This window comes from Mesoplodon bidens, assembly GCF_964165515.1.
Source record: "Mesoplodon bidens genome assembly, chromosome: 6".
Taxonomy (NCBI): Eukaryota; Metazoa; Chordata; class Mammalia; order Artiodactyla; family Ziphiidae; genus Mesoplodon; species Mesoplodon bidens.
Window position 1 is genome coordinate 109,112,009 of NC_138162.1, and position 18,124 is coordinate 109,130,132.

Here is an 18,124-nt window from a genome sequence, read left to right on the forward strand (position 1 = left end):
TAAACCCAGGCCCTCGGCAGTGAAAGTGGGGAGCCCTAACCACTGGACTACCAGGGAATTCCATAAACCGATTGTTTTCAATCTTTTTTTTTTCAGGGCCATAAAACTCTTTGAGAATATGATGAAAACTCCTGCTGTAAGCTGAGAAACTCTCTCTCTTTCCAGTTTGTGTAGGAAACAATCTTACTGATTGTAGGCACAATTTCTGATTAGGACAAAGTAGCTTTTCTAGGGCCTCCCCAAGGCCTTACACTGGTTGTTTTCTTTTTCCTGGGTCCTCAGAGCTAGAAATTATTTGAATTAGGCTTTCTTCAAATCAACTTGAGGAAAGTTTGGTTTTCAGGAGATGGGCCAGGCTGGGAGAAAGAGCCCTCTTGGTAATAGTCTTGCTGAAGCAGGCAAATGGAGGTGCCCTGCTCTGTCTTTTGTCATTATCTTTTTACAGTTTTTCCTCCTCTATCCATTCTAGAAGATGGGCACCGTGCATATTTGCATGCCCACACCAGTTCACAGTATAGACCACTCAGACACTTTTATACAACATACATAAAAATAACAAGACAAAGCAAGTTGTCTTCCCTCCTTCAACATACAAAGCTTGCTGTTGCTTTTTTATGACCTCTTTTCCCCTTAATGGCTGTCGTTGAATGTTCATCTTTAATTTTTCTTTGGATAAAAAGGAAGAAAAAGGGCTTATGGCCCTTGCCCCCAATGTGTGGTTCTAGTTCCATGTGTAAAGGCAAAGATAGGTCCTCTGGTAAAGTTCCAGTGGCCACGTACCTCCAATCCCATCTTCTAAGCCATTCTTCACACTGTCACCATTATTCAACTGCACTAAGGACCTTATTAGGCCTGTATTAGAGGAACAAAGACGAGAGTCTTGGCTATAATGGAGCTAAAAGTCTACTGCTAGAGAGGTTTCTTTTTTTGTTTGTTGTTTTTTTGCCAAATAAAAAAGGTATATATTTAAGGTATACAATGTGATGTTTTAATACATGTATACATTGTAAAATGCTTACCACAATCAAACTATTTAACATATCCATCACCTCCCATAGTTACCATTTGTGTGTTTGTGTGTGTGTGTGTGTGTGATGAGAATACTTGAGATCTACTCGTTTAGCAAATTTCAAGCATACATTATTATTAACTATAGTCACAATGCTGTAGAAAGGGTCTCTAGAACTCATTCATTTTATAACCAGAGGTTTGCACCCTTTGATCAATATCTCCCCATTTCCCTACCCCCCAACCTTTGCTAATCACCACTCTCCTTGGGAGGTATTTTTTAAAAATACCTGTCATTTTTCAGCTCAAAAACCTTCAGAGGCTTGATAATGGCTACAGAATATCCAGGCTTCTTAGCATGCAAATCTAGGTCCACTATGAACTTACCTCCACTTACCTTTTCAGCCTCATCCTCCTTTCTCTCCCTTCATGCACTATCTGTCCAGACACACTGAACTTCAGATCAGAGAACATGGTACAAAACTGATGCTTCTTTGCTTATGTGGTTTTCTGACACTGCTCACCTGAATCCTAATTTCAGTAGTACATAATGCGTGCTCAATAAATATTTAAGTCAACTGAATGAATAAATACAACAGTGGAGGGGAGGCGGTTTAAGGATTAAAACCAGTGGAAGGGAAGGATAAAACTCAACATTAGGAACTGAGCACTGGGATTAAACTCAGGACGATCGGATTTTTATTTGGAGTTTACAGAGTGGAAGAGGATTGAGTTTCTATACTAACATACATCTCACCCATTGTACATTGCAGTATGATCAGAAGAGATCAGATATTATCAGGAAATTATCAGGAAAGAGGGTATGGTTAGACTTAAATATGAATTCATCTGATATTCAACTAGGTAGAAACAGAAAAACTATAATACCGTGCAAAGAGCTAGTGCTTGATAGGCATAGAAACAATTATTTGTTGGGTGTTAATTTCAGAAATATGAAGCATCTGTCACTTGAACTGCAGCTGAAACGGAGCAAAATGTAATTCCCGGGGGGCACTGCCAAGGTTTGTGAGAGACCCAGGAGGATGTGAGACCGGAGCTCTCAAACGAAAGTCTCCATCTTTTTCATGCACTGCCCACTGCTCTCACCTCTTTTGGGTCGTCTTTCTCTTCAAGCCTCGGGCGCTGGTGTTGCCATAGTTGCTGTTTCTTTGACTCTGTCTAGCCCCCACCCCTTCCAGTAGTCCAATCACCGCCTATAAATCTTTTCTCTGGCACCCGGGGTCTCTTAGGCAACAATGTGTGGTCTCTTGATTGGTCAGGAGATCCTGGAGGGCTGGCTCCAAAATTGCGCACACGGATAAAACGAAAAAGTGTGAGCGCCAAGAGGGTGGGAGGGACTGCAATCTCCCAACATAATGCTGGTACGAAGATGCAGCCGATCCTGAAATAAACAGCCTTAAAAGCCCTCATTTAAGACGTAAGTGTGTTCCATATCAGGCCAACCTACTGAGCATGCCCAGTTACATCGTTCTGGTCGCTCCAGGGTTCCAAAATGTCTCAACTCCATTTCTCCGGGTTTTAAGAGTGGCCAACAGGTAAAAGAAGGTTGGAGGGAAAAGAATTCTGGAGAGGTTTAGTGAAAGAATAGCACCTGTACACAGGAGGTGGAAGAACGTGGGAAAACTGCCCAACACACAAACTCGCAAATGCTTCAACATGACTTTTAATTTATTGGATTAAAGAATTCAGGCCGACTGACAGATACACCAGGGAACCAGCAGATGGCATGCCTTAATAAGAATAGCTCCAAATTTGGGAAATCTTAGGATCGGTCTAATTTAATTAAATTTGTGGAGCATCCACCATGTAATGAGAGGCGGAGTGAGAATGCAAGGATAAAAAAAGAAATCTAATGAGGAAGCCTGGAAAATGCAATGTAGAAATAACTACTGCAAGGACCACAGTGATAACTACTGTGATAGAACTATAAACAAGTGTTAGAGAAAAACAAAACATTAAACGTTTCAGAACGGAGCCTCTCTGGTAAATGTAAAGCAGTTCTTATGGGCAGCAGCTAAACAAATTTAAAAAAAAAGACTTTCTCACTATCTAATATTTCCTAAAATAGATAAAAATGTACTCCTATGCAAACAAATGTAAACTCTATGTTTGCGTCGTTTCATAGTTTTGAAATAGGCAGCATTTGTATATCTCCCATTTAAAAAGAAAATGAAAAGTGAAGCTCTTAGAGGTTGTTGCTTTCCGTGAGTTGACAAAGGATCCGTAAGTGGCCAAACTGAAATTAGAACCTAGGTTGTCTGAATTCCAGCTTAGTGGTTTTTCCGCATGATCAGGTTGTATGTAAAATGAATAAACAAAGCCTTTTTGCAGGGGCAGAGGCCTGGGGGAGGTAGGTAGGTGCAGTACGAAATTACCGTGTATTACCAGTTAACATGTATGGTTTCAAGACGGGTTCATCCAGAAAGAGACCAGTTTTAACGACATGCTGGGAGAGTGCTGTGTCTCTGTGAAGTTCCCGCTCATTAAAGATTTTCTACTGGTGGTTACAACATTGAATGAAAGAGAGATGGGTTTAAAGAGAGCAAAACACTTTATCCCTGTTAGAGATGAATATTTTTATCCATGAAAATAAGGTCCCTTTCTTCGATCCTCTCAACCAGCACCCTCTAGACCTCTCCTCGATCAGCCCTTTATCAGTCTGACTGCTGGTCCTCCAAGTCTGAACACCACCATTCACACTGCGTTCATGGTGAGCGCACTGGCTCAATATCCTTGATAATTCAACATTACTTTTCAATGAAACCTGTCAACATTTCAACCACAAAGAAAAGTTTAGAGACTTGCCTAAGAAACGCCCTTGTCTCCCCACAGAGATTTTAAAAAATGTTAACATTTTGCTTCCTGTGTGTGATTAACAGTTGAAGCCCCTTTTGCATGCTTCTCAGATCTCATTCCCCACCCTGCTTGCCTAGAGGCAACCACGATCATGAAATTAGTGTGTAGCCCACTAGTCCACTTTTTATGCTTACTGTATATACATGGCTGACCTCATAAACAATATGGCGGTTTTAGAGAGCTATCATAACTTACTTATCTTGTAGTTTGGTTTTTCCACTCAGTGTTCTATTTCTGAGATGTGATTATGTTGATACATTCAGTGATAATTTCTACATCATTCCCAGCTCCCGGTGTGAACCAAGATATGTTCTATGCCTGACAGCTCCAATGTGTCCGTGTGTCAATTGCATAAAAAATGTGCTAGCGACACGTCTCCAGAAGATCTGCAGGTACAAGGGATCTGGAAGTACATGAAGCAGGTCCACACAGATTTTCACAAACGCTCTTAGCTGCTTCACTCACCCTCAGTAGAGGCAGTGTTGGCTCCACAGGACACAATGACTTGCTAAGAATCAGCCTAAGGCTCAATACTACTTTCTTTCTTTTTTTTTTTTTTAAATGTTACTGCACGAGTAGTTATTTTTTTTAACGAAATTGAAAATGTCTCTTCAGATCTCTTTTATGATGCGCTTTCCCATAGCTCATCTTCTGACGTTCAACTGTGTTTATGGATGTCTCAGCTCAACATTTATCATTTAAGGAACACCTTTAAAAAGATTATGTTAAAATATACGAACCAAAATTTACCATCTTAACCAAGTGTACAGTTATGTTAAGTACATTCATATTGTGCGACAATATCAAAATATTAAGTCCTGTGTGCTACCACAGATCAAAATGATGCCTGTGAAGTCTAGGTTGAAAACGGACGAAAAGGAAGAGAAAGGTAGGTAAAATAATGTAGGCAAAAAGAGGAACAGTTTCGGCTTGAAATAAATCCAAACTCAGCCATTAAAAGTCTGTGTGACTTTGGGTAATTCATTTAACCTTTCTGGACCGTTCTTTTCCGCGTCTGAAAAAATGAGAGGTTGGGTTTAGATGACTTCTAAGAAATCTTTCAGTTCTAAAATTACTTATGTAGAAAAAGCGAGGAGAAACGTTTCCTAGGGAGCAAAAGATGGGGGAATGCCACCAATCATCCACAAGCTCCACCTGCCCACTAAGGTGCTGGTAAAGAAGATATAAACTGTTCATGGGCAGGTATCCTGTCTGCTCTGTTGTTTCAGCCTGGAGCTCTGCAACAGGCCAGTTGACTACCTCCACCTGAACCCAGTGCCACCCTCAGCAGCTGGTGACCCCCCCCCCCTTAACCATCCCCAATTCCCGGGTCCCCGGGGGCACACTGGTTCTAAAAACAGGTCCTGGTAGTCTCGCAATACTAGCATCCCAGGCTTGAGAGATGAGAGTGGCCGCGCTGTCTCAGCAGGGAAAAGAGGGATGGCTTTGCAAAGGGGTTTATTTAAGAAAAACGCTTCTAGAGCTTGGAACGACTCCGCGTCGGGTAGGAGGCGCCAGGCATCACCCGCTGCTCGAAGCCGGGAAAAACGAGGCAAGCGGAGCGGGTATCAGGCAGCTGGGCTCAAAAATGGGAACGCTCGGCTGCGCGTGCGCGGCGCGCCTGCGCCGTGCGTGCGCGCGCGCGCTCGCTCCGCTGGCCGCGCGCCCCGGCGCTCGCGAAAGCTCGCGGTGGCTCCGAGGCGCGCGCTGGCGGTCCTCCTTCGCTCCATTTACCTGAGGGACCCGCGGCCACTCACGGCCGGCGCCGCAGCCCCCCAGGAGCCGGTCCCGAGGTGTGAGGTGAGCCCCGGAGCGTGCGGGTCCCCCGTCCGGCTCAGCGGGAAGCGGACTCGGGGAGTGTGGGGACTGAGGAGGTGCCGCCGCGGCTGCCCGCTCCTCTGTCTAACCCTATGCCGAGGAACCACCAGCAGCCCCGGTAGCTCCTCCTCAGGGATCGTTATTCTCGTCGCGGCCAAAACAAAAGCCTTGGGTGCCGGGCTGTGGCGGGGTGTCTCGGGGCTTCTCGGGGTGGGCGGCGGGGCGCGGGGGAGCGGGGTTTGGGGCTGGGGGTTGAGGCGGACAGATGCCCGCGGACAGGATTAACCCTCTCGGTCCCGAGCTCGCGCCGGGCAACCTGTGCGAGTGTGGCCCGCGTTCCCTCCGCGCCGACCCCGGCCCAGCCCTTCGCCTCGGTGGGCGCCGCGGGGGCGTGTGGCGCTCCGGGGCCGCCCGGGGCGTGGGTGGAGGACGCGGCCGCCGGCGGGGAGGACAATACACCGAGGGCTGCGCGTCGGGGCGCGGGGGTCCGCCCGAGACCCTCGTCGAGGCTTCCCCGGGCCCGGGCGGCGTCTCAGCATCTGACCGGCCTCTTGTTTCCAGTCCTAAAAGTTGATCCCTCCCCGCCCTCCCGTCAGTTCGCAAAGTCCGCTGCTCCCTTCCCGAGGCTTCCCCCGCTGCCCGCTTTGATGCTCCGTGTGTTTGCCCTGGGGTACCGCGGAGCAGTGCATCCATAGCCTCCGAAATAAAGCTGCTGTTAAAATATTTCAAGACGTTTTAGCAGCTTCCTAGAGGCTTTTGAAGAGTTAGGTGCCTCCTCAATAAGAGAAAGACGGCTGCTTCTTTTTTTTCCTTTTCTTTCTTCCTTTTTTTTTTTTTTAAGAACAAAAGCACATGCCGCTAATTCAGGCATAAGAGTCAACTTAAAGTTGCAAAATATCTGCTGTAGGAAAGAGGTCCGGTTTTTGGCCCAGAATTAAAATGAAAATTTGAATTTTGGTTCCCTTCTAAGTTTAAAAGGATGGAGCAGCAGAACAGGGTAGCAGCTATGGACATGAGTAACTGCTATATAAAAACAGCCAAACGAGATCTTATTTTATAGAAGTAGTTCTCATAGACCCGTCATGTTTATTTACAGGAATTGGGTTACTTGGCAAAGCCAGTACCGCAAGAGCAAGGAAACAAAGACCTGACATTGGGGATGTTACCTCCCTCTTTAGCCTTCTTTTAGCCTTTAGCGGTGTGCTGACAGTCAAAGGAACAGATAAATCAGTAGTTTTGTTATTAAGAAGCATTTACTCCTCAAGATAATGCTTTCCATCCGTACTTTTAAGCAAATCAATACCATCTTTTTCCTCCAGGAAAAAAAAAAAAAAAAAAAGCATTTGCTTGAACTACCTACCAAACCACAACATAGAGGTAATAAGACAGGAAAGTGGTGTAAAAGCTTAAAGGGGCAGGCTTGCAAGGATAGAGCTGAAGATAAAAGATAATTGAGATGCAGCCCTTCTCTCACTGGGTTGCCTTTTATTTAGTGCAATAACACGTTCCTCCTCTAACCCCCAGGGGCTTTGAAGCTATCAGGAAAATAAGAAGGTAATTAGGAAAGGCTACCATCCTACCTTCTCTTTCCTCCTACTTTTATTTTATTTTTTTCTCATCCACGAATATTCTCTACCTCCACATTTCTCTTGAATCTACCAGTGTCCCATTAATAAAAGCAGAAAGGACCGTAGGCTCTTTCATTCCTTTTTTCATCTTAGCTACTATATTCCTCTGAGCTTTATTCTGTGCTTTGAATATTTAGGTGGCTTTTTCTTGAGAGTCCCATAATTGAGATATTTGAAGTAGGGAGGGTTGAGGGGAATATAATAGTAAAGTGCACATTCTTTCTTTGTATAGTACAATGTGAAAGCTTCATCATTGGGCAAAGAGAGGGGAGTTTTTAACTCACAGTAAGTCCTGTTTCCCACTTGACAGGAAACAATGTCTCTCCCCAACTTAAATTTCATATTTGTTAGTAAAACTATGAGATTTTATACTGAAAACTTATTCTGAGCATATCAGTTTGTTGATGTTAGGCTTCTATGGACTTTATTTTCTTTAAGAACCAGGTGGTAGGAAACAGTTCTTACCACATCTTTACCTTCTTCCGCAGGGGAGAGCAGTGTTGGCCTCAGGTTTGTTTTTTTTTAACCCCTAAAACTCTAGAATTAGGGCCGCTTAAAGCTGCAGCTGCCCACTAAAGAGCAACGGTGCAAATGAAAAGCAAGACTTTGAAATATGTACGAGAGATTGTTCAGTGTAGGTTTGCGAAAAGATGTGTAGCAGGGTCTTGAGGAAAGAAAGGAAGGTTTTTGATAGTGGCATTTCCATAAGGCTAGGAATAAATGTTTGAAGAGTAACAACTCTTCATTGGCTAGGAAGCAATTTTAACTGACTATTGCATCAAAAATGATGGATCTCTCTTTGAATTCCAGTTTGTTTTACTGAGAACTAGCGACAGGTTTGGTGGATCCAAGGAATGCACTGCAAATGAAGGTTGAGATAAATATAACTAGGCTAGTCGGCTTAAAAAAAAAAATCCTGGTCCCCAAATTTTATCTCACTGAACTAATTTTATAGTCAAAGCATACAACCATGCTAAAGGGAAAAAAAAAATCAGGGGCTTGAAATTAGACCATTTTCCAAACAAATTTTAATTGAAAAGGGAAGCCAAGCTGGAATGTCACCTGATTTTTTTTTTTTTTTTTTAGTCCAGAATCTGGCCATGTTTTAACTTTCCAGTTTTGTTTTTAGATTCATTTTAAAAGATTTTCTGCTTTCTCTAGTCTTAAAAGTAATGTATAATTTGTAAAATGGACTGGATTTTGATGCCTACCATTCATTTTAATTTTGAACTTAGATGTATTTGTTTTTCCTGTGTTTGTTTTTCTTTCTAAGCCCTATCTCTCAGCACACTGGAAGATTAGATTATCCACTGTAATCAGTAGATGACAAGATGAACTTTAAAAATTACAGAGATGAAGTAAGAAGGAGATATTCTGAGATTAATAGGAATCTAGGACCTATGAATTAAATATGGAGCTGTATAAATTTTATTTTTGCAACCAGGAAACAGTATTTCGAGAGTGAATTTATTTTTTAAGTAATAAGATATGGAAAACAAAAGGCCAAAAACCACATGGGTTTTAGGAAAAGGGACCTAACACTTAGAGCAGTGAGTATGCTCTGAATGTATATTTTGCTCTCCAACAAGACAGTAATTTACTTGAGAGATGAAACTCTTTAGAAGTAGTCATTGCTAATCCTTGTAATGCATTCTTGGAAAACTCCTCTGAAAGAAGACAAGGAATATTTCTCCTGTTCCCATTGTAGCCACTGTGTTTGAGGCAACCTTTAGATGGTATTTTTGAATTGGAAATGCAAAATGTTATCTACATTTATAGAGTGTCAAGAAAATTAAATGTAAACTGAGAATGATGAACCAGCTCACTTTCTGTACAGACAGTGTGAATTGGAATAGAATTGCTGAACATAATCTTCTGTTGCAGAACCCTCTTGACAAGCCCTCAGGGCCCACTGTTGTCATTGTTTCTTCTGGGATTCAACCTGCTTTCCTCTTCACAGTTGCCATCTCCTGCTTTTCCCACTTGAGTTCTTTGGGTCTGACTTTGTAGCCAGCCTGGGAAGACAGTCTTCCAAGATTGCATCCCCTTTATTGCTGTTCTTCAGGACAAATACTCAACTTATTTTAAGGGCTTTTACTTTCTATCATCAAAAGAAAACTGGTAGGGCTTCCCTGGTGGCGCAGTGGTTGAGAGTCTGCCTGCTGATGCTAGGGGACACGGGTTCGTGCCCCGGTCCGGGAAGATCCCGTATGCCGTGGAGCAGCTGGGCCCGTGAGCCATGGCCGCTGAGCCTGCGCGCCCGGAGCCTGTGCTCCGCAACGGGAGAGGCCACAACAGTGAGAGGCCTGCGTACCGCAAAAAAGAAAAAAAAACGAAAAAAGAAAACTGGTAAATTGGGTAATACCAGATTCCTGATGTTACACATTGATAAAAATTAAAGTGTATGTTTAAATGTATCTATTCCTTTTTGTTTTGTGATGAAATGATAATCAAGTAGCTTAATCTGAAATCAGTTTTCCATGTTATATTGCTCTGTAGAGAAGTGAATGTGCCTCTTTTCTCAGGGTTAGGGCATGAACAACTGTTGCCATATCGCTCACTTTTTACTGGGCCCTGCTTCCTGAGGCTGTTTACTCCAGTTATGTTAATCCAGCGGTTCCCTTTATTCAGCGGAGATTCTGCAGATTCTTATAGTAAAAAAATATAATATCAGTAAGAATGCCAGAAGGGCTTTTAACCTTTACTTAATGAGTTGCTATATTTTGGCAGTATCTCTTGGGGTCCCGAATCTTCTCTGTGTCCTGCTGTCTAGAACTTCAACTTACAGCTTTTCCAAGGATGATTCTACCTTAGGAAAAATGACTGTTGCTACCCATACTCACATGATCCTGATTAGAAGCAGATACTTCATTATGTTATTTAAAAGCAGTTTAGAATGCATATCAAAAGTTTTTTTTAAACTGTGTATAACAGCATTTGATTCAGCTGATAAGTGATCTGATTTTTTTCAATATTGAAAATCAGTTTTTGATTCATACTATGTTGATCATCAGTTTTTTGCTTTTCTTACTACCTACAGTAGGACAGTTTTGTGTCCCTTGGCTTGTTGCTTAATTAGCAGCCAATAAATCAGTGATTCAGCTAGTATTCTTGTCAGCCAGTCAGCACACATTTATAGATTTAGCAGAGTTAAATTATTCCATACACAAATAATATACGACAGATTTTTAAATAAAATTTTAGCATTTATAATATTTTATTTATTTATTTTTTGTTTTTGTTTTTTGGCCACGAGGCATGCGAGATCTTAGTTCCCCAACCAGGGATGGAACCCTGTGCCCCCTGCAGTGGAAGCGTGGACTCCCAACCACTGGACTACCAGGGAATTCCCTATAATATTTTATTTTTAAACAACTGAAATAGTTTTATTCTGTTCTGTGTATGTATCTTTTTGACAAAAGTGAGATATATATATGTATATATATATATATATATGCTGTTTTGCAAACCATTTTTAAATTTTATTTTTTACTTATTGTTACTGTCTTACCATGTCAACATATACAGATCCTGCTCATCATTTTTAGTGAGTATGTCATGTATTGGTTGTACCATAGTTTAACCAGTTACTTATTGGTAGACTTATAGGTTGCCTCTGGTTTTTATTTTATAAACAATGTTGCACTAACATTTTGGTTATACATCATGTGTACTTGTGTTTACTTTTTTTTTAAATTTATTTTTGGCTGCATGGGTCTTTGTTGCTGTGTGCGGGCTTTCTCTAGTTGTGGCGAGCGAGGGCTGCTCTTTGTTGCGGTGCGTGGGCTTCTCATTGTGGTGGCTTCTCTTGTTGCGGAGCACAGGCTCTAGGGCGCGCAGGCTCAGTAGTTGTGGTGCACGGGCTTAGTTGCTTTGCAGCATGTGGGTTCTTCCCAGACCAGGGATCAAACCCGTGTCCCCTGCACTGGCAGACAGATTCTTAACCACTGCGCCACCAGGGAAGTCCCTGTGTTTACTCTCTTAGAATAAATTATAGAATAGGTTTGCTGGATCAGATGGTACACATTTTAAGGGCTTTTGATGTACGTAGCTGTTTTTTTTGAAATACCAACTAGTTTCTATTCCCACCAGTAGTATTTGAAAGTGGGGAATTCCCTGGCAGTCCAGAGGTTAGGCACTTTCACTGCCATGGCCTGGACTCAATCCCTGGTGGGAGAACTAAGATCCCGCAAGCCACACGGCCAAAAAAAAAACCCATAGTATTTTAAAGTGTTGGAATGTTGAAAATATTCTTTTCCCTGCACCCTCTCCTATACTGTGTTCTGTTATTCTTATTTTGCCTATCTGATTGGCAAAAATGTTATATATCATGTTCACATGTTTTTAGTAGTAAAGTTGAATATCTTTTCATGTGTTTGTTGGCTATTTGTATTTCTTTTGTAAATTTATGTCTTTTTCCCATTTTTCTATTAAAGTATTCTTTACCTGCTTTTTAAAAAATTCATTTTATGTATTACTTTTGCTAAGCACACAATTACGTACAAATACCCTATACTCTTAAATTACTGTATTTTAGGATAGCATTTCTCAAAATATGACTTATAGATCACCTGTAACAGAACCTGAGATAATCATTAGAATGCATATCATTTTCCAGAGGTTCAGATTTCTTAGACTTATGGGGGAATCTATGAATCTGCTACACATTAAGATTAGGGCACCTCTGATTTGGGGGAAATTAAATTCTTTAAGATTTTTACTATTCCTATTTTTCTTTTTGTCTCACGGCATTCCACTGTTTTTTTTCTTATTTATTTTAATAATCATAAACTACTCGTGATGTATTAAGATTATACCCCAGCCTAACATAATAATTTTACAAAAATGTTTTGATATGTGGAAATTTTTTGTTTTTTATTTTTTGGCTGCGTTGGGTCTTTGTTGCTGTGCGCGGGCTTTCTCTGGTTGTGGCAAGCAGGGGCTACTCTTTGTTGCGGTGCGCAGGCTTCTCATTGTGGTGGCTTCTCTTGTTGCAGAGCACGGGCTCTAGGCGCATGGGTTTCAGTAGTTGCAGCATGTGGGCTCAGTAGTTGGGGCACGCAGGCCCTAGAGTGCAGGCTCAGTAGTTGTGGTGCACGGGATTAGTTGCTCCGTAGCATGTAGAATCTTTTCGGACCAGGGATCAAACCTGGTGTCCCCTGCATTGGCGGGCAGATTCTTAACCAGTGTGCCACCAGGGAAGTCCTGATATATGGAAATTTGAATGTCATAGTACATAAAGGAAAGCACTTTTGTAAGGTGGTGGGGAGCCTTGCTTGTAAATGAGGCAAAAGGAATAATTGAGAGAAAAACAGGTAAATAGAGTAGGCAGAAGTATAAGGGGGTTTCTCATCTAGTTTCAAAAACCCAATGAGCTATTGTTTAGTTTCTTCCTCAAGTTTTATGTGGTAGTCTTCTTTGAACCATATATTTGAAACCCATACTGCTTGAAAAATAGATTAGTCTAAATGAAATTTTTGAAATTCTTATTTTTATATACATATTCAGTAGGGAGCAATGTTCCCTTTAACTTTTTTTTTTTTTTTTTTTTTGCGGTACACGGGCCTCTCACTGTTACGGCCTCTCTCGTTGCGGAGCACAGGCTCCGGATGCACAGGCTCAGCGGCCATGGCTCACGGACCCAGCCGCTCCGCGGCATGTGGGATCTTCCCGGACCGGGACACGAACCCATGTCCCCTGCATCGGCAGGCAGACTCTCAACCACTGCGCCACCAGGGAAGCCGCCCTTTAACTTTCTTTAGTTGCAAGCAGATGAACATGCTGCATAAGCAGCAAACTACAAAGATGGAACTTATATGGATGTTTTAATACTGTAACCAAATAAAGCTTTCAGTGGTTATTTGACACATTTAATGATATGCATAATTGTTACTGTGCTGCATGGTAATTAAGCTTAAATATAAATGGCTGTGTTTATTATCAGTTTTCTACAGCCAGACATCACATTTTTGGGACCAGCTTGAAGGAGGAAAAAATATGGCAGGCCAAGAAGCTTTTGCAAATATTTCTGGTTTAGAGATTTCATTCAGTATTAGAGAGATTAGATGTTTGGGGACGGGATTGCTCGTATCTTTAGTGTTCCTAGTTCTGGAGGCCACAGGCTTTCCTTTTCCCTTCCACTACTCAAGACCAAATACTAGGGGGAGAAATTGGGAAGATTCAGCCATTGCTTTACGTTCTCCAAATAGTTTTTTCTGCCTAGTAATTAAAGCTTGGGATGCAGAGGTCTCAGTCATTGATAGTCAGTGCACAGAGGACAGTTTCCTTCCCTGCTTAAGCCAACCCAGTTCCAGGTCTCAAGGTCTAAGCTGTCAGGGGCCCTAGTATATATTTAAGTTGTCTGTTAACCCGGGCCTCTGAGAATTTCTGAACCTGTCTTTTTCATGTTTTCCCAATCTAGGCTGTCTACCGCAAACAGGAATATCTAATATCTATGAAACAAAATGAAATAAAAGCAAATTTAACATCATTATGAAACCAAATGAAAGTATGATAGCTTAGAATATGCTTTTTTCCTGCCAGACCTGCCTTCCACTCCACCTATACGCTTCCAGCCCCAAATGAGATGCATATTTTTGCCCCTGGAAAAGTGGTGTTAAGTCAGTGATTCTAAAACTTGGAAGAAACTATAACTGGGAATCATTCCTATTCCTGCTATAACTTTCTAGGGATGATTTCTAGTCTCTGCTACTTGGCTGTGTGTAATGAAGCATTTGTTGGTCAAATGTTTCTACATCTATGGTACTAAATTTTTGTACTGTCTAAAAGGATGAAGTAATGTTGGGAAAATGTCCTGATACTACTTTTAGAGTCTTCTATTTGCCAGTTCAGTATTGGTTGATAGTAGTCTTTGTATCAGCTGTTATTCAGCAATAAAACTACCTAATGTTTGATGTTGCTTTACCTTTTATAGAGTACTTTTACATGCATTACTTCATAATTCACTCATAAATCACCTTTGTTGGGGACGTGCTATTTTCAGGAAGGAAAGTTCTGAGTTCAGAGAAGTTAAGTAACTCAAAGAGCTATAAAGAGGCTTGAATCCATATCTTTCTATTTATTTATATTTTACATCTTTCACAGATACCATCTGCCAAATCATTTAATGTAAAAACTGCACTATTAATGATTAAAACACATATAATAAAATTTAAATTAAGTAACTTAGGTTGTAAGTGTGGCAGATATTTAAATAAAGTTTAGGACAACAGCATACAGATTTTTCAAAATGGATCAAAATGTCTTGTGACAAATGAATAATTGCCATCATAGATGGGAAATTAAATGATATGTTGTATAGGCAACTGAGGGAAGAAAATTTGCCTTTGAGTGCTGTTTATGTATTATGTCAGTATATCTATACCATAAATGATAAAGTAGAAAAACTATACTATATCCTTATGAAATACCCATGTATTTTATCTATTAGGTCAGTATTATATCTCTCATCAAAGATTTTTTTTTTTAATTTTTCTTTCTGGTAGTTCATTGTTAGTGTATAGAAACGCGACTGATTTTTGTATACTGATTTTGTATCCTGCAACTTTACTGAGCTAATCAAAGATTTTAATATCAAGTCCATAATATTTTGAGAGGAAATGACTAATTTCTCCCATTTTTAAAAAATTTCTTTTCAGATATTTCAGTCAAGGGAAGAAATAGCTCTTCTCCTAAGATGGAATCTGTTGTTTGGGAATGTGGTTGATCAACTTGATCTGTTGGCCAAGTGGTGCCCTATGTAATAAAATGAAAAGAAGAGGCAAGATGATGTCATTTTCCCATATTGTGAAACCAAAAACAAATGCCTTTTGTGAGACCAAGTTAACGAACCTCTGACGGTGCAAAGAGTATTTCTGTTTGAAGAACTTAACAGAAAGATAGAAGAAGTACTTTCAAGCTGAGACCTGCAAGTGTATAAAGATCTAAAATACATATTGAGTAGGCCTGATCATCTGAGTCTCATTCAGTCGAGGAAGCATGGCTATGAGCTGGATCGTCTTCCTTCTGTGGCCCTTGACTATGTTTGTGGGGCATATAGGTGGGCACAGTTTGTTTTCTTGTGAACCTATTACCTTGAGGATGTGCCAAGATTTGCCTTATAATACTACCTTCATGCCTAATCTTCTGAATCATTATGACCAACAGACAGCAGCTTTAGCAATGGAGGTAAGACTTAATCTGTTATCTAACGTGTCGTAGAAAATGATTCTTGTATTGCCCTTTTAAACCAATCTAATGAATGTGTCTGATAGACAACAGGAAAATATTGTTGTTTTCAACTACATCTCGTACATTAAAAAGTTATGTATTTAGGTTCAAACTCTAATGGATTGAAGATTTCATGTTTGGGGAATGTTACTCATCTTAGTTTTCAGACATTATTCTTCTATAAAGAAATTTGAAACACTGGAACTTGGGAGATAATAGCCATTCAGAAGTTTAAAATTGTCCAAGTTATGATATGATTACATCTTTTCTGTTTTTGATAATAAAACTTTAAAGAACAGACTATACTAATAGTACTCATAATTCAGTTACTAAATATTGAAGGTAACATGACTTTGAAAATGGGTTCTTTTGTTCAGCCTTAAGGCTGGTGGTTTACAGTATGAATTTTCTTAAATACTTAAAATGATTTCCTGGTCTTACCGTGCCCCTCTGCATGTGGGATCTTAGTTCCCCAACCAGGGATTAAACCCGTGTCCCCTGCATTGGCAGGTGTATTCTTAACCACTGCGCCACCAGGGGAGCCCCTGTCCTCATTTTTTAAATTCAGTTCTTACTGAAGGACATTTGCTTTTGAAAGCAGAGCTTGCTGTTGATGTCCTTATTCATCTTTGTAGGGCCAGCAGCTAACATAGTGCCTAACACATAATAATTGCTAAAGAAATGTTTGAGTGAGTTAATGAACTTTATAAACTGTGTCTTCCGTAAGAGGTGGTGGTAGTCATGGTTGTGCTTATAGTGCTGTACCTAAGCACTTAATCTCTTGGAGTTGTAATTGATAAATAGTGATGGGCTTTTTGGCGATGGTAATGGTAATCCTCATACCAATACCAAAGATACCACTTTCCTGTGAACACTAGTATTTTACTTTGCCCTTTTTTGGCAGGGGGTGGGGGGAGTGGAGATCAAAATGACTTGAAGCTTTCAACATGTGTTTACACTTATAAGTGGGGTAATTAAGAAAAAAATAAAGCAAACCAACTCTCTCATCTCTAGACCTCTCATGTTCTTTCTGCCTTAATAGTCTCATCTCCATCTTTGCCTGTCATATTCTAATGGTTGTACTTGATGCATTAATAAATAGGAAAAAAAGGAGTGGATAACAAAACATTTCGTATGGTATCATCCTGTTTTTGTTGAAGAAAAAAAAGCATGTTCATGTAGAGTAAGTGATCTGGAGAGATTTTTGCCAAGGCCAACAGTGATTGTTCCTGAATTAGTACAATTTATTTGTTTTCTATGTTTTTTATTTAATGTTTGTATCAGTATTTTCTGATTTTTCTGTAAGAAACACATTGTGTTTTCAAAATAGTAAAATTAGTACAGAAACTTTATTTTTAAAAATCTCAGCTGTCCTTTTTTGTCTAGCTCCCAGTTGCAGTGTCTAAGACTTAGTATTTATTAAGTGTATTTTGATTGAATGACTGAAACTTAAGGAAGAACTTGGTAAATGCCATAAATAGGCATAAAGTGCTAAGAGGATTCAAAAGAGAGAAGGATCATATGTGGAAGAGATAGCTGCAGATCACATTTGAATTGACCTTGAAAGGCAGGTGGATTTTTAGTTTGTTTTTAAGAGAATAATATACCCCTTTGTACCAATAATTAACATTTTGTGGATAGGCTTCTTAGGAAATGAAATTTCTTTGATTATGTTTATTCTTGAAATTCATTGCTTATATCTTTAGAATATATGGATTATCCAGCAGATTTACCTCTCTTATTATCTTTTGTTTAGGTTAATATTAATAAGGTGGTTTTCCCTAAGCAAACAACAATCTAGTGAATTGGATTGAGAAGCCTATTGTGTGACAGGGAAACCAACCAGGAATTAAGAAACTTCTAAATTGAAAAAGTACACACAAGTAGTGGAGAGTTAATTGCATTTAGTTATTTCTGACTATAGGAAAAAAATAGCTTTTAAAATTTTAATTGATTTTCTTGTGTGACAAATCACTTTAAAGGAATGCCTTAAAAATACTTATTTTAAATTAAATTACTAAGTGTGATGGAATTTGGCTTGTGAAGTTTTGTCTTTTTTTTTTTTTTTTTTTTGCGGTACGCGGGCCTCTCACTGTTGTGGCCTCTCCCGTTGCGGAGCACAGGCTCCGGACGCGCAGGCTCAGCGGCCATGGCTCACGGGCCCAGCCGCTCCGCGGCACGTGGGATCCTCCCGGACCGGGGCACGAACCCGTGTCCCCTGCATCAGCAGGCCGACTCCCAACCACTGCGCCACCAGGGAAGCGCGTGAAGTTTTATCTTTTGAGACAGACCATAATTTACAACTGTTCATGATGTTTGAAAAAAGTTTACTTCCTGAAGAAAAGTCAAATTTTATGGGCTGCTCTGGAAACTCCCCTTTGACTTACGAAGATAAATATACGCCTGTGAAAATATCATCTTTCTGCAAACCAACACATTGAAAGAGTATTGGAAAGTATTTAATATGCTGTCATAAGACATTTAAAAAAAGGAAGATTTGTAAAAGAAAAGCAAATCTGTGGGATTAAAGGTATTTTATTGCAAACCTAGAATTTTTTAATATG

At 40.4% G+C, this 18,124-nt stretch overlaps 2 protein-coding genes across 2 annotated transcripts in view; one reads left to right on the top strand and one right to left on the bottom strand.

The window, feature by feature from the left end:
- Window positions 1–2,188, bottom strand: part of FBXO16 (F-box protein 16) — a 54,568-nt gene extending 52,380 nt beyond the window's left edge. The window contains 1 exon segment of the mRNA XM_081237008.1: window positions 2,116–2,188. The gene's annotated coding sequence lies outside the window, so the exon portion shown is untranslated.
- Window positions 2,189–5,565: 3,377 nt separating this feature from the next.
- FZD3 (frizzled class receptor 3) overlaps window positions 5,566–18,124 on the top strand; it is a 90,419-nt gene continuing 77,860 nt past the window's right edge. Inside the window, exons 1-2 of the mRNA XM_081237868.1 lie at window positions 5,566–5,685; window positions 14,990–15,518. Coding sequence (XP_081093994.1) covers window positions 15,330–15,518 — 189 coding nt within the window. The 5' untranslated portion in view covers window positions 5,566–5,685; window positions 14,990–15,329. The remainder of the gene's footprint in view (window positions 5,686–14,989; window positions 15,519–18,124) is intronic.